The 17123-nt window shown below is 38.0% G+C and overlaps 1 protein-coding gene across 1 annotated transcript in view; it reads left to right on the forward strand.

Moving 5' to 3' along the window:
• LOC126092557 (ATP-dependent zinc metalloprotease YME1L-like) overlaps positions 1–16747 on the forward strand; it is a 220348-nt gene extending 203601 nt beyond the window's left edge. Inside the window, exons 11-12 of the mRNA XM_049908222.1 lie at positions 11530–11685; positions 16592–16747. Of these exons, the coding sequence (XP_049764179.1) occupies positions 11530–11685; positions 16592–16747 (312 nt within the window). The remainder of the gene's footprint in view (positions 1–11529; positions 11686–16591) is intronic.
• Positions 16748–17123: the final 376 nt, after the last annotated feature.

The raw sequence follows: 17123 nt of genomic DNA on the forward strand, positions 1-17123 counted from the left end.
ATGGATGTGAAACATGGAAAGTCACAAAGCAGCTAATCCATAAACTGCAGACATTCAACAACAGGTATCAGAGGAACTTACTAGGAGTATGGAGGCCAAATGTCACCTCTATCGAAACATTCTGGGAAAACCAATCAGAAGCCAACTGAGGCTGCAAATAAGCAGGAAGTGGCAATGGTTAGGACACACACTTAGAGGATCAAATGAACATATTGCGAAGGAAGCACTTTATTGAATCCCGCAGGGACAACAGAGATGAGGCAAGCCTAGAATGATGTGGAAATGATCGGTTGAAGCAGAAGGTCAACAGCAAAGAATAGGATGGGAAGAAGTGAAAATTAGCAGACACAACAAGATGGTGATCTTTCGTTGTAGCCCCATGCTCCACATAAGGAGTTAAAGGAATTTAAAAAGAAAAAATCTTCAGATGATAGTAGTCAAGAATTTTGTGTGTCCAACCAGCCAGGCATCAATGCAAAAAGTGAATTTTTCTTGCATATTAACATAGAGTCATTGACAAATATATTTACAGAAATCATTTTTTTGGATCGATAAAAAATCTACTTACCAAGCAGCAGCAACACACACACATAAAAGGAGGTTTTAATTACGCAAGTTTTTGGAGCCAGTGGCTCCTTCTTCAGGCAGAAGGGCTGAAGGGAAAGGAAGAGGGGAAAATGAAAAGGATTGGACAGGTCTAGGAAAAGGGGTAGATTTTGAGAAAGTCACTCAGAACTGTGGGTCAGGGAAGACTTACCACATGGGGTGAAAAGGAAAAATTAAATTATTGTGTCAAAAATTGATTGTTTTCATTGTTATAAACTTACTGAAATGGAATATTGATTGGAAGAATTAAATTGTGATGTTTTGTTAGTAAATGAACAATAGCTAATTCATAGTGAACTTGAATTACGAGTAAGTGTGCCTTACCAATGCCAATTAGCAACAAGTTACTGTAGAACAAATCTGAAGCATGGTGGTGTTTCAATCTTTATCAAAGAAATAAATAATTTAGAATATCAAGTAATATCTATTACTCTATAAGTTTTCTATGTACTGGAGCAGTTCTTGAAGTTTCAGCACTATTGATGCATAGTCAAGAACTAATAACTGTAACAGTGTAGCACTCCCATAGTGATAATGAGGAATTATTCACAGAAAATCTCAAAAAAAGATAAGAATGCTCTTAAAATATAAAAAGTGCAGAGTTCTGACATTTGGTGATGACGAAGAAATTATTGAGATAGTGAAGAGAGATGAAAATTTAATTGTCATGGGTGACTGGAATTCAATAGTAGGAAAATGAAGAGAAGGAAATGTAGTAGGTGAATATGGATTGGGGGGAAGAAATGAAAGAGGGGCGCCTGGTACAATTTTGCACAGAGCATAACTTAATCATAGCTAACACTTGGTTCAAGAATCATGAAAGAAGGTTGTATAAAGGGAAGAGGACTGGAGATACTAAAAGGTTTCAGATAGATTATATAATGGTAAGACAGAGATTTAGGAATCAGGTTTTAAATTGTAAGACATTTCCAGGGGCAGATGTGGAATCTGACCACAATCTATTGGTTATGAACTGTAGATTAAAACTAAAGAAACTGCAAAAAGGTGGGAAAGTAGGGACATGGGACCTGGATAAACTGACTAAACCAGAGGTTGTACAGAGTTTCAGGGAGAGTGTAAGGGAACAATTGACAAGAATGTGGGAAAGAAATACAGTAGAAGAAGAATGGGTAGCTTTGAGGGATGAAGTAGTGAAGGCAGCAGAGGATCAAGTAGGTAAAAAGATGAGGGCTAGTAGAAATTCTTGGGTGACAGAAGGAATATTGAATTTAATTGATGAAAGGAGAAAATATAAAAATGCAGTAGATGAAGCAGGCAAAGAGGATGTAGATGAAGATGAAATGGCAGATATGATACTGTGTGAAGAGTCTGACAGAGCACTGAAAGACCTAAGTCAAAACAAGGCCCCGGGAGTAGACAACATTCCATCAGAACTACTGACAGCCTTGGGAGAGCCAGTCCTGATAAAACTCTGCCATCTGGTGAACAAAATGTGAGACAGGTGAAATACCCTCAGACTTAAAGAAGAATATAATAATTCCAATCCCAAAGAAAGCAGGTGTTGACAGATGTGAAAATTACCAAACTGTCAGTTTAATAAATCACGGCTGCAAAATACTAACACGAATTCCTTACAGACAAATGGAAAAACTAGTAGAAGCCAACCTCGGGGAAGATCAGTTTGGATTCCGTAGAAATATTGGAACACGTGAGGCAATACTGACCCTCTGACTTATCTTAGAAGCTACATTAAGAAAAGGCAAACCTACATTTCTAGCATTTGTAGACTTAGAGAAAGCTTTTGACAATGTTGACTGGAATAATCTCTTTCAAATTCTAAAGGTGGCAGGGGTAAAATACAGGGAGCGAAAGGCTATTTACAATTTGTGCAGAAACCAGATGGCAGTTATAAGAGTCGAGGGGCACGAAAGGGAAGCAGTGGTTGGGAAGGGAGTGAGACAGGGTTGTAGCCTTTTCCCGATGTTATTCAATCTGTATATTGAGCAAGCAATAAAGGAAACAAAAGAAAAATTTGGAGTAGGTATTAAATCCATGGAGAAGAAATAAAAACTTTAAGGTTCACCGATGACATTGTAATTCTGTCAGAGACAGCAAAGGACTTGGAAGAGCAGTTGAATGGAATGGACAGTGTCTTTGAAAGGAGGATATAAGATGTATATCAACAAAAGCAAAACGAGGATAATGGAATGTAGTCGAGTTAACTCGGGTAATGCTGAGGGAATTAGATTAGGGAATGAGACACTTAAAGTAGTAAAGGAGTTTTGCTATTTGGGGAGCAAAATAACTGATGATGGTCGAAGTAGAGAGGATGTAAAATGTAGACTGGCAATGACAAGGAAAGCGTTTCTGAAGAAGAGAAATTTGTTAACATCCAGTATAGATTTAAGAGTCAGGAGGTCGTTACTGAGAGTATTTATATGGAGTGTAGCCATGTATGGAAGTGAAACATGGATGATAAATAGTTCGGACAAGAAAAGAATAGAAGTTTTCGAAATGTGGTGCTACAAAAGAATGTTGAAAATTAGATGGGTAGATCACATAACTAATGAGGAGGTATTGAATAGAATTGGAGAGAAGAGGAGTTTGTGCCACAACTTGACCAGAAGAAGGGATTGGTTGGTAGGATATGTTCTGAGGCATCAAGAGATCACCAATTTAGTATTGGAGGGCATTGTGGAGGGTAAAAATCGCAGAGGGAGACCAAGAGATGAATACACTAAGCAGATTCAGAAGGATGTAGGCTGCAGTATGTACTGGGAGATGAAGCAGCTTGCACAGGATAGAGTAGCATGGAGAGCTGCATCAAACCAGTCTCAGGACTAAAGACCACAACAACAACAAACATAGACATTAGGTAGAAGACATGTGAAGCACTTATTAGACACATTAAGATCACTAAACTTCTATTGCCTAAATGACAAACCCACCAGGTTCAGTGAACACTCAGGTAATGTAATCTCCAACTTTCAGCCAAATAAAACTGAATTTGAAACTGTAAACTTCAAGATATCAGGTCATGCAGGGCTACGACTTAGGCATCTCTAAACAATGACACATACAGTTCGTCAAGTGAATCAGGAAGAGTAATCAGATCAGTCAATGAACGTAAATTGACTTTGTTAAAAATCAGACTTAATCACATAAACTAGGATACAGTACTCACTAAGGATGTGGCGCCAGTGAATCAATACAGAAATTTTTAGAATTATTAGTAAAATATCTTGACTCGTGTTTTTCCAAATACCATAAAGACACACAAAGCAGAATCAGAGTAATAAACCTCAAGAACTGAGAAACAGGTACACACTACCTCCACAAACTTAGGGGAGAAAATGATAGTGCACTATGACAGGATGCAACAGAGTCAAGCTGATAAGGAAACTTACACAGTAGCAAGAAGGGTGTATAGATCAGAAATTAAAGCAGTCAAAAGGAAAACCAATGACAATTACATACTTGGCTCAACAAATAAATGTAAAGCAACATGGAAGGTTATAAAAGCAGAGATAAGCTCTGAAAATAAGTACAACAACATCCCAATTCAACCAAATACAAAACTCTCACTGAAGATGCAAGTATAGCTATAGTTTTGCTTCCAGCTGTAGATAGTAAGCAACATGACAACTCCTGCTGGACTTGTACATCCTACTGACAGGTTATTGAAGCAATTGCCAAACTTAGCAACTCAAATGCGGAATACTTTTATGGACTTTCAAATTATGTAATAAAAAGTACGAGAAAATATATTCTACTGCCACTAGCAAAAATCATCAGCCAAATGCTACATGAAGGTATTTTCCCCAACTGCCTAAAAATTACTGTTGTGACATCTATCCATAAGAAAGTGATAAAGCACTCCTTGATAACTATCGACCCATCTCACTCATACCAGTCATATAAAAAATTATAGAAGATTTTATGGCAAACATTTAAACCAGCACTTCGAGCAAAATAATCTACTTAGCTCTTCACAAAATGGTTTCAGACTTCATCTTTCACTGTCAAAGCAATTGAGGCTATCATAAAAAAATATTTGGTTCTTTTGAGAGTAAGAAAACAATCTGTGTGACTCTTCTACATCCGAGGAAAGCTTTCGATACTGTCTCCCATAGTATACTTATCAAAAAGCTCCAGTACTACAGATTTGGAGAGAATGTTGTTCACCTTACTCAGTCATACCCAAGCAACAGGAATCAAATGGTAAGTATGGGGTGGGACAAATAGAAGTGGCCTGGAGAGGAGAACTGAGTTCTAGTGTACAAAGAAACACAGCAGAGGAAAGGGAAGACTGTACTAACCTGACTACACTAGATGCTAAAAGTGACCACCATATATCTCTTGGAACTTTTGGGTGCTTGTCAGCGAGTTGCTGGAAGTGGATCGAAGCTGGACTGCTGGGATTGCTGCAGTCTCACTCAAAATGTTCTGTTGCAGTTCTTGAAGACTGATTATGTGGGTTGAAGTGTTACATCTCAGACTTAATGGCTTGCCACACAAAGTAGTCACACACTGATGGATCAGGTGACCTGGGCGGCCACTTAGGGCCATGATCAGACTGACCTCTGCTAATAACTCTATCAGGTGTGAAGATTGTGTAAATGTGTCCCAAGGTTTGTCCGGCTGTGTGGGCAGTTGCTCCATTCTGTTGGTAGTAACTGTAGCTCCTTTTCTCTTCTGTTAATGCTGCCACAAATGGTTTCAAAGAGTTGACAATATAATGCTCCAAAGTCAGCGCCCAATGAAAGAAGATAGGACCAATAAGGCTGTGTGCAGACACTGCACACCAAACGCCAACCTTCTGACCATGTAATGGTGTTTCATGGAATTTAGGCGGATTCTCTGCTGCCCAGATTCTGTGAGAGTGAAACCAGGCTTCTTGAGACATAAAGAACAGATCCGATGGCCAAGTCATTCATTGTTACCTCAGTGAACAGCCATTCACAAAACAGGAGACTCTGAGGAGCGTCTGCTGGTTTTAATGCATGAACAACAGACACTCAGTGGGGATGCATGTGCAGGCCCAGCTGGAGTATTCATCTGCATGGTCAACAACATGTGCTGATCTCTTGCGATAGGTGTTACATTACAGAATGTTTTTTTACTTGTTCAAAACAGATCCCGTCTGATACTATTTTCAGACTAAGCATTGCATAGTACTCCTTGCTGACACAGTTTTTGTTGTGCCTATCTGCAACTCAGTATCTCGGCTATATGATAAGTGGCAGCTTGGCAGTGTGGCCTCAGTTGCCTGAGACCACAGTAATGTGTGTGTGAGTGGTGTTTGTGTGAGTGTGTATGCATGCGTGTGTGTCTGTCATCCTTACTGGCCAAAATCTTTATTTGTGGTAGTCTTTTTGTTGTGCCTATCTGCGACTCGGCATCTCCACTATATGGTGAGTGGCAACTTCCCTTTTTATAATAAAATGTCATTATCTTGATTTTGTTGTGTCTGCAATTTACAGATTTGAACAATATTCATATCATGAAATATTTGTAAGAAAATTGATAACCATTATGCTGAACAGCCTAAACAAACAAGTATTACATTCTGTACCTGTTGCCTTAAGCCTAATGCAAATACATTGCTCGTCTATGGTTGGAACCTTGTTGTTGACCTCCAGATAATTGTGAGAAATATTTGGCGGCATTGTTTACAGGCAATATGGAATACACTAAAAAGGTGGCACAAAGTTGGAAAAAAATCCTATAGCAGCCATGGAAATTACAATCAGGCTTCCCCTATATGTCCTGTGTACTGGCCAGCTACTAACCAATTTTTTTTATTAAATTTGCTTGTTTGTCTTAAAAGCTTCACATTAATTTCAATCAACAATGAGGGTGCCCAGTCAGTGAAATTTTTCTGTATGAGTTTTGTAGGGCACTGAGCTTTAATGTTTAATTTGTCCAAGAAATGTATCATGAGGTAATTGCTCAGTGACTCCATCAAAACAGCGTGAGTGCAACAGTACTTGAGTATTAGTCAGAACTATTACAAATGTATTTTCAGTGTTTCATCTGACAAGTACTAAATTGTCGAAAGCAGTGTTTGCTACAATACATAAACAATATTCTATTAACCAAGCAACCACTGACCTTGTAACTCGATCAGCTCAACATGAAGTAATTGGTTACTGCAAATATCATTGTCAAAGCTGACAGTATGGTGCAGTTATGAGAAATAGTGGAGCCCTGGATGAATGGGCACAAATAGATAATTCTATTTCAGTGCACTATCTGAAAAATTTGCCTTCTTGTACTATAGCATAATGGAAGAGAAGATGCAATATCTATGACCTGTGAGGCAAAACTTTAAGAAAGTTCAGAAAAACAACCAGTCTGTACTAAACTACACAACCATCATAGTACAACCTTCACTGAAGTTTATCACACTCAGTGAACAACAGTTGGATAATTATGTAAAATTTTATTGGTCCCGTTTCCACACAAATTCAAATAAAGCCTGAGCCTTTAATGATAATCACTATCATTTTCATCAGGAACAACAAATGGTTCTAACTGCTGTTATATTGGCCACATATAATTAACAATTGTTTTGTAATTGTTTGGCCTATGTCATCATGAGGGTGGTGCTGTAAGTTTTCATCAATAGCTTACTTTCTACTCAAATCTGACTTGGTAAGAAGACTGAGAAAACTTAATACAAGATTGTTGTTAAAAGGAACTTCATTTCTAAATTTTAAATATTGTTTAAGTAAAAAAAAAAAGATTTGAAACATTTTTTAAAAATGTCATGGACTCCGAATAACTAACTTCTTAGGTTAGACCAGAAAGCAGTCATAAATTCCTTGAAATAATGTAGAGGTTATTCAGGAGAATAGTACTGAGAGGCTACATACTTTAATATTTTAGATTAGATTAATTATTCATTCCATAGACCCACAAAAGAGTGGATCCTCCTGGGTGTGGAACATATAGTATGCAACATCTTGCCAGAAATTAACCGTAACACATATATCATATCCATTATGAGTCATTATTCATTGGAACGAGTGCTGGGAAATTACAGTCAGTTCCTCCACCTTATTAGTTACTCTATAATTAGAACTTGATTAGCGCTGTTTTAAAGTCAGCTTTGAGGAAACTGCTAGTAAACTCTTGTACAATTACAATTTTATCTTCACAAGTTTCTAAAAACATTAAACTTGTTTTCCTGCCCAATCCCTCGAACAAAAAACTGTGCCCACTTCTTGGAAAAAAGCACAAGTCACACGCACCTACAAGAAGGGTAGTAGAAGTGATCCACAAAATTATTGTCCAGTATGCTTGACATTGTTTTGTTTAGAATTTTAGAACATATTCGGAGCTCAAACATAATGAGGTATATCAAACAGAATGGCGTCCTCCATGCCATACAGCATGGATTCCAAGCACATCCGTCCTGTGAAACTCAACTCGCACTTTTGTCACATGATGTAAGGAAAGCTTTGGATCAAGGTAGGCAGGTAGATGCAGTATTTCTTGATTTTTAAAAAGCATTTGACTCGTTACCACACCTACACTTAGTGTCAAAAGTATGATTATATGAGGTATCAAATGAAATTTGTGACTGGATTGAGGACTTTTTAGTGGGGAGGATGCAGCATTGTCATTGTCAGATGTAGAAGTATCTTTGGGTGTATCCCAGAGAAGAGTGTTGGGACGTTTGCTGTTAATGTTGTATATTAATGACCTTGCAGATGATATTAATAGTAACCTCAGATTTTTGAAAATGATGTAGTTATCTGTAATGAAGTACTACCTGTAAAAAGCTGCATAAATATTCAGTCAGATCTTGATAAGATTTCAAAGTGGAGCAGAAATTGGTAATGTGCTTTAAATGTCCAAAAATGTAAAATTGTGCACTTCACAAAATGAAAAAGCATAGTGTCTTATGACTATAATATCAATGAGTCACAGATGGAACCAGCCATCTAATACAAATACCTGGATGTAACACTTTATAGGGATATGGAATGGAATAATCATGTAGCTCAGTTGTGGGTAAAGCAAGTGGTAAACTTCATTTTGTTGGTAGACTACTGGGGAAGTGCCAATCAATCTACAAAAGAGATTGTTTACAAATCACTCATATGACTGGTTCTAGAATATCCTCAAGTGTGTGGGACCTGCACCAAACAGGACTAACATGGGACATGGATTGTATACACAGAAGAGAGGCATGAATGGTCACAGGTTTGTTTGATCTGTGGGAAAGTGTGACAGAGCTACTGAACATACTGAACAGGCTGACTCTCGAAGATAGGCGTAAGCTATTCCGAGAAGTCTCCTAACAAAGTTTCATGATCCAGCTTTAAATGATGACTCTAGGAATATACTGCAACCCCCTATGTATTGCTCACATAGGGATAATGAGGATAAGATTAGAATAATTACTGCATACACAGAGGCATTCAGACAAACATGCTTCCTGCATCCCATAAGTGAATTTAACGGGAAGAAATCCTAATAACTGGTACAATGGGATGTTTTTGAAATCCTAATAACTGGTACAATGGGATGTACCCTTTGCCACCCACTTTATGGTGGTTTGTAGAGTATGGATCAGGGACGGCCACGGCGTGCCAAAATGCACGTGTGTACAGTTGTACTGCACGCATGCCGTCCAGGGCTCCGCCTCGCCACTACTCGGCTTTCCTTGGTCTTTCGCGGCATGGCGCGACATTAGACTAGCTGTGCGATGCGACATCTTTTCATCCGGCATAGGGTGCATTAGTTGATTCGTAGTGGCAGCCATGTTTATTCCTCGTTATTTGTTAGCGATTCGTAGGAAATTTATAAGTACTCTGCAGTGGTTGTTGCAATGGAACACACGCTCACAAAGAGGTGGGGTAGTGACACAACGTCACGAGCCTTCAGAGCTGAATGGGAATTGCAATATTTTTTCGAAGAGAAGGATGAAAATTCTCAATGTCTATTACGCAGTCGCATACTCGCCGGGCACCGCAAATTTGCAATAGAACGGCATTATAACACCACACACAAATGACTCATTGTTTTGTACACCAAGAAGCTCTTTGTGCTATGTATGCAAATTTGGAGCAGTTGGTAGTCACCATAGTAAATTTCTTGAAGTCGCATGGCTTAGTACACCGTCAGTTTCAACATTTTCTCATGGAACTGAACGAAGAGTACGGAGATGTTATTTACCACTGGGAAATACGTTGGTTAAGTCGAGGATCATGCCTCGAAAGATTTTTCAATTTAAGACTCGCTATTGTTGAGTTCCTGAAGACAGAGCCAAAATTAGAAGATCCAAAATGGATTGCAGACCTCGCCTTTTTAGTTGATCTGACAGCACACTTGAACGCTCTCAATAAGACTTTGCAAGGTGAGTAGCAGCTTATTTCTGATCTGATGAAAAAAATGGATGCATTTAATAAGAAACTCGCATTGTGGAAGGAACAACTCATGAAAATAAATACCGCCCATTGCCCTACGCTCTCTGAAGTCAGAGAGAACGCAACTTCTGACGAATTCGTTTCTGTGTTGGAGGAACTACAGGCACAATTTTCTAAACGTTTTCAGGACACTGCCACTCTGACATCTGTTTTTGAACTATTTTCTAGACCCTTTGCCATTTCAGTTGAAAGCACTCCAGTGCATTTGCAAATGAAATTGATCGATCTGCAGTGTAATTCCCATTTAAAGGACAAATTTTTGTTCGTAAAAACTATCCAGGAATTTTACGGTTTTCCTCAGGAAGAGTTTCCCGGTCTCCACAATGAGGCAGCAAAAGTTATATTAGTGTTTGGATCGACATACGTGTGCGAAAGGTTTATTTTGATTATGAAACTAAATAAGGATTACGTGGCAATCTGAGTGACGAAAATATGAAAAACTGTCTGCATTTGTCCGTGTACGGTCAGTTTGTGCCGGATATGTACTTTATTATGTCTACAGTGAACCAAAAATAATTAAATTAATGGTGATAATTTTGTTGTATTTGTCATAGGTTTTGTTGAGAATTGTAGTTATTGCAAATTTTGTACAGTAATTCCAGAATATAAAATTTGCTTGTTTCACATGTAGTTGGAATCACTTATTCCACATCATACTGCTTGCTGTAGACTACTTTCAAGTCAGTTTCTATATCTCAGCGTAAATGTAAGAATTTTACGAGTGACGATGTGAGAAGGACGATATTGTTGGTGTAATGCAGTTTCAAACCCAGCGTTATTGTTATTTTTCTGTAGGTGTACGAACAGCCAGCAAATATTCAGTATTGCTCAACATGATGTGTTATACAGAGCTTAATATTATCAAATGTCGTAATATGAAAGCAAGCCACATGCTACCAGGGCGGTGTTCCTTACGCGCTACACGAATGCACTGTCACGTGTGGCGTGTTTGTAGTTCCGCGCATGCGCGCGCAGTCAGCTGGTGTGGTAGTGGGGGACTTGTGACGTCAGAAGGGAGCGATCCGCACGCGTGTGAAGTTCTTGGCTGTCCCTGGTATAGATGTAGATGTAGATATAGGAATTTTCAAGGAAATGAGATTTACAATAAAAATTATACTAATGGCATTTATTTATTGATATTTCTACATAGGTGTTGCTTGGTGGTAGAGGCAGAGTTGGACATTGGAAGGTGGGTGTAGATAAATGAGATTAACTGTCAATCTTAATGCAACTACATTACTTGAAATGTGATCAATTACAAAATGATTCACAATAAAGGCCAACATTTCCCTCATTCTGTACCGCAAATGTATATCAATGCTGCACTCATTTGTTTTTAATGTTGACAAACTGAATTTGATTTCCTGAAAATATCTATTAGAAGAAAATTCCTCTTTTATGTACGTTTTATTAGAGTGTGTCCATTTGTCTTCTCTATTCATTAACTTTACATTTAATAATTGAACATTTGATAATAGCTTCAGCAAAAAACTGTAAACTGTGTGTTTTTCTTTTCTTACAGCAAGCAACTTCTATCGCAACCTCTATGGTTAAAGAATGGGGAATGTCTACAAATGTTGGCCTCCGGACATACGATAGCCGTGACAAATTATGGGTTAATGAACTTAGCCCAGGCACAGCAGAACTGGTTGACAGTGAAATTAAAAGGCTATTGATGGTAAGAACCTTTCTGTGTTTTGTGTTTAAGTCTATCACATGTGAACAAGGATTATGAGGACAAACCCTTGAGGCGGAGTGCAGTTTGGTGGGCAAGAGCATTAAAAAATGCGCATACAAACCCACCCACCCACCCACTCTCTCTCTCTCTCTCTCTCTCTCTCTCTCTCTCACACACACACACACACACACACACACACACCATCTGCACTATCACTTATTATATGTAAAGAAAATACCTTCCCACTGTGTTTCGTAACTTCCGTTTTAATAAACACCTTGTCTGCTTGTGCAATTACTTGAAGTAAATAGAGATGTGCAGCTGTAGATTGCATGCCACACTCTTGCCTGCCTTTTGAGGGATGCTTTTCTGAACCAAGCAGAAGCTTTCTAAGGAACTTAACTTATCTTAAAGCACAGGGGAAATATTTTTAGATCATGTAGCAGAAGTTGTTGTTTAGTGACCTTTCAGCCCTTGTTTTGATATTAAGGGTTACAGTTCTAATGTACATTTTCATTCATAAAAGATGAACATGCTTATTTTTAACCATTACCTGTATGTGTTTTTTAAATTTAATCCATGTTCTTATTTACCAAGCTGCAGCAGATGGATAGAAACAAAATGACGAGAGTTAAAAGCCTTGGCAGAAGAAGATTTTTATGTTAGACTGGAAAGTAACCTAGGTCCCTGAGTTTCACACTCACCAAAAGATATTTAAAATAGCAGGCAGTGGCAACAGTGCTAAAATTACAAATGAAAGAAATAGGTATAGGATTGGAAACAACTACACTAATGGAGGTCAACAATGTCTACATTAATAACACTCTCACTAACATTACAGTTACTTTTTTTAAAAAAAGATTACATTCTTTTAACAAGTTCCAAATAGAAAGTTTACAATTTTAATAGTTGTTTTAGCCTTTGACGAGTGCTAAAGCAGCTATCCTCATCTGTTATGATGCAGGTGGTGAGGTGCAATGTTGTCAGCAGGTTATTGTTGCAGACAGCATGCTGAAATCAGCTCCATCATGTGTAGATGCTACAGATGAATTACCTCATGTGGAATTTTATAGGTCACTGGATAGTGGCACGTTGTTACAGTTATTGCCAACATTCAGCATTGCATGGTCGATTCATTATGTCCCTTATACACAACACTGAGGTAACACAGTTCAGTACAGGGTTTTAAAGTTATTTTGATTACGGAATTACAGTCTGTTCGTTTAGCACACGAATGACGTGACCACGAAGTGGACATTGTTGATGGCACACTCATAACAAAAAGTTTCTATTATTCTGTGACACAATTAACACTTCTTGCACACGATAGTCAGCAACAGTGCGAATATGCATTGAAATTCATGAACAACTACGAAAAAAGAAAGAAAGCAAGAAGAAAAACAGAAAAAAACATATAGTTTGCAACTAGTGATGTCTTCTCATATGTCCTCCATTTTATTATGAACCCTTGAAGATAAAATGTCTTTACACATGCGAGACTTCAGGTCTTATGAAACTATTTAGTATTCTAACATGCATCTATCTGAAAAATTGAGATTTATTACTCACAGATTTTTGCATCAATACTTAATTATATCATGGAATACTGTGAAACCTGTCTAGCAGTAATAAAACAGAACTTCAAACAATTATTTATTACAGTATGACACCAATACACTAATTAAGCAAGATATTTGATCACTGATTATGCTCTATCTTTTGGAAATCCATCCCTCAGAAATGTATTAACTAGAGAAAACAGTCAATTATTGACCAAATTATTTAACTGGATAGAGAAAAAGTGTACTCACCAAGTGGCAGTAGAACACACAGTTGCAATTGGCAAGCTTCCAGAGCCTGTGGCTCCTTCTTCAGGGAGATGGGTTGGAGGTGAAGAAAGAGGGGTGAAGAAAAAGGACTGGACAGGTCTAGAAAAATGGTTAGATTTTGGGAAAGTCACTCAGAACCGTGGGTCAGGGGAGACTCATCGGAGGGGATGAGAAGGAAAGACTGATTGTTGGGGACTGCATCGTTTAAATTTGAAAACATGAGAGCATAAAGGTGGTAGACATAGTAATATGCAGACTTAGATTACTGCTTAAACATTATGCATGAATTAATAAGAGTGAAAAGCTAAGTGCACTGTACATAACAGAGGTGGGAGGAGGGTGGTGAAAAATAGATGGGAAAGACAATGAAAGATGTAGAAACCTAAAACGGAGAGAAGCAAAGTGTAATTACAGTGAATAAATGGTGAGACAGATAAAATTAACGAAGATTAAGGCCAGTTGGGTGTCAAAAACCCAGGATACAGGCAGAGGGTGTATACTGGCAACTCGCACTACCCTGGTTCAGAGCATGCTCTAAAACATGGCACCTTGGTGCCTGTTTCACCACACACATCATCTGGATTCATGCATACTACTAAAAGTTATGAACAATGACATATATTGTGCAATACATATTAAATAAAATTCGAGTGAGCTAATAGATCGAATTCAGCTAAAAGACTGCATCCAAAAGAAAGCCTAAATCTTACTGATTCCAGCAAAGTGTTTAAATTAACCTAAAGTCTATTAGTTAAATAGATATTAAGACTTGAAATCTGTAGCCTGTACGACTTGCAGTGCCAATTGTGACCAAACTACTAAATAATTCCGAGATTTGTTTCAATACTTTTGCTACCTTTATTTTTCTACGTAAAATGACTCCAGTCTCAACTTTGTAAGTGCATTAATTATTGTTCAAGAGGGCTGCCATGGTTATAAGTCGCAAATTCCCACTGTGGATGCATAAGTTAGTTATGAGTATTTAAATTGTTACAGCTCATTCATGTTATTTAAGTAATAAAACCCAATAGTTAACTTCAAAACCAATGAGAAAGGATCATTTTAACCCTGAGAAAGTATAAACTATAATATATTAACAGAAATAGTCAAATATTCAAGCACTTGTCTATATAAGGTCCAAGCTGGTGCAGTTCTCAGTTAGTTCTCGGTCAGATTCTTATGGAGCAAAAGTGCGGCAAGTCGGTTAATTTTTCCAGTCAGTACCAAAAAAGTGTAATTGTGAACATTGTTAAAGACTGGAAGTTTTTGACCTACCTAATGTGACGATTAAGTGTAAGAGGCCTGGTCACATGAATATTTTGTGTGTGAGTGATAACAAATAAATCGCACTGTGGTTGTCATAAATGTTCAACAGTGAATACGATCTTGACTTTTGATTTTGGAAAACTTAATCTAGGATCCTGGCTTCTTAATTTCAGTGTGATTTAGGTGAGACGGACGGCTACCGGAAAGACAATATTGAATAAGCAAAGCAAGGTAGGTCGGAAACACTACGCACTATCTACTGGGTGATGAAATGTTTCATACATCCGGTTGTGACGTGAACTTTAAGAGGCACTAATAGAAGGGCATGTCCCGGCACATTACAGACGTAATTTACATTAAATTCTTCTGTCTCAGCATTTCTTCACTGTAACTACTCTTTGCTTCACTCCATTTTAGTATCCTACATCTTTCATTGATTTTCCTGTCTATTTTTCGCCGCCTCCCTTCCACCTCTCTTATGTACAATGCACTTAGCTTTTCACTCTTATTAACTCATGCATGATGTTTAAGCAGTAATCTCTGTCTGCATTTTACCTTGTCTTTCACCTTCAAGTTCTCAGGATTTAAACTCTCATCCAATGCAGTCCCCAATAATCAGTCTTTCCTTCTCATCCCATGTGATAAGCCTCCTCTGACCCACAGTTCTGGGTGACATTCCTGACATCTAACCCTTTTCCTAGACTTCTCCAATGCTTTTCCTTCACCCCTCTTCCTTCCCCTTCAATCCTTCTGCCTGAAGGAGTAGCCACTGGCTCTGAAAGCTTGCCAGTTACAACCATCTTTTTTTGTGCATTCTGCTGCTGCTGCTTGGTGAGTATATAATATATAATGAGCCCCTAAATCTCCTCTGCGTAGTTGCTTATTTGTTGAGTTTGTATAATATACAGGGTGACAATCACTGAACTATATGGAAAAAAAGTAAATTGGTTCCAAACTATGGCATGCACACAGTTTATTCAACATGTAAACATCACTACAGATATTTGGATCTAGGATATGACATGTTCAATATGCAGGCCATCATTGGCAATGATGTGGTGCAGATGAAGAGCAAAAATTCTGCATGACCCGCTCAAGTGTTGGAGCATCGATGCTGTCAATGACCTCCTGAATGGCTGTTTTCAGCTCAGCAATGATTTTGCAGTTATTGCTGTACACCTTGTATTTAACATAGCCTGACCAAAAGACGTTGTAATTGTTCAGATCTGGAGAATATGGCAGCCAACTGGGGCCCATCCCAGTGGCCTCTGGGTATCACATAGCCAGAATGTGGTCCCCAAACCGGTCCTCCAGGACATCAACCACTCTCCTGCTTCAATGGAAACGAGCTCCATCTTTCATGAACCACATATTGTTGAAATCAAGGTCACTTTGGATAGTGGGGATAAAACCATCTTCCAAAACCTATCTTTCAGTAGTCACCATGCCATCAAGGAATATCGCACTGATTATTTTGCAACTGGACATTGCACACCACACAGTCATCCGTTGAGGGTGAAGAGACTTCTCGATCGCAAAATGCATATTCTCAGTCCCTCAAATGTGCCAATATTGCTTATTGACCAACCAATCTAAATGAAAGTGAGCTTCGTCACTAAACCAAACTATACTAATTCCCATCATGCTCCATGACCAACAGTACAGTTAGAAGGTCCTGACACAAACTGTTCAGAAGTTATGACGATTTTATTTCATATAGTTCAATAATTGTCACCATAAATAATGTGCTTGGTTTTCATTGCAGGAAAGTTTATTCCATTACTGAAAATTGTTCTATATTTTTTTAACAGGAATCATATGAACGTGCAAAGAGCATTCTCAAAGCTCATCACAGTGAGCACAAATTACTGGCAGAAGCTTTGCTGAAGTATGAGACACTTAAAGCTGAAGATATTAAAGAAATAATAAAGAGCAAAGATACAGCAAGCACAAGTCGGTCTGTATGATAGTGATGTCAATCGGTGTAGACTTACGAATAAATTTCCTTCATAATAAAGAAACCACACTGTAAATTGAAATAGTTTTCCAGCTGTGGAGAGAATGTGATATTGGACCTTGTTATATGGAATTTAATTTTCCATGAGAGACCACAGCAACAGACTTTCATTTTAAAGTAATTTCTACAATTAATTTATCATATCCACTGTCCATTATCCTGCAGTTGTGATTTATTTTTGTTAAAGGTGAGGCTTCTAATTTACATTGCTATTTTTCATTACAATGCTTCCCATTGTCAGGAATTACCATTTCAAATAATTTATGCAAAGAAATAGTATGTTTCTGAAGCAAATTGAATTCTGAACTGTTGTTGTTTTAGATGAT

The sequence above is a fragment of the Schistocerca cancellata genome, chromosome 1, assembly GCF_023864275.1.
Source record: "Schistocerca cancellata isolate TAMUIC-IGC-003103 chromosome 1, iqSchCanc2.1, whole genome shotgun sequence".
Classification (NCBI taxonomy): domain Eukaryota; kingdom Metazoa; phylum Arthropoda; class Insecta; order Orthoptera; family Acrididae; genus Schistocerca; species Schistocerca cancellata.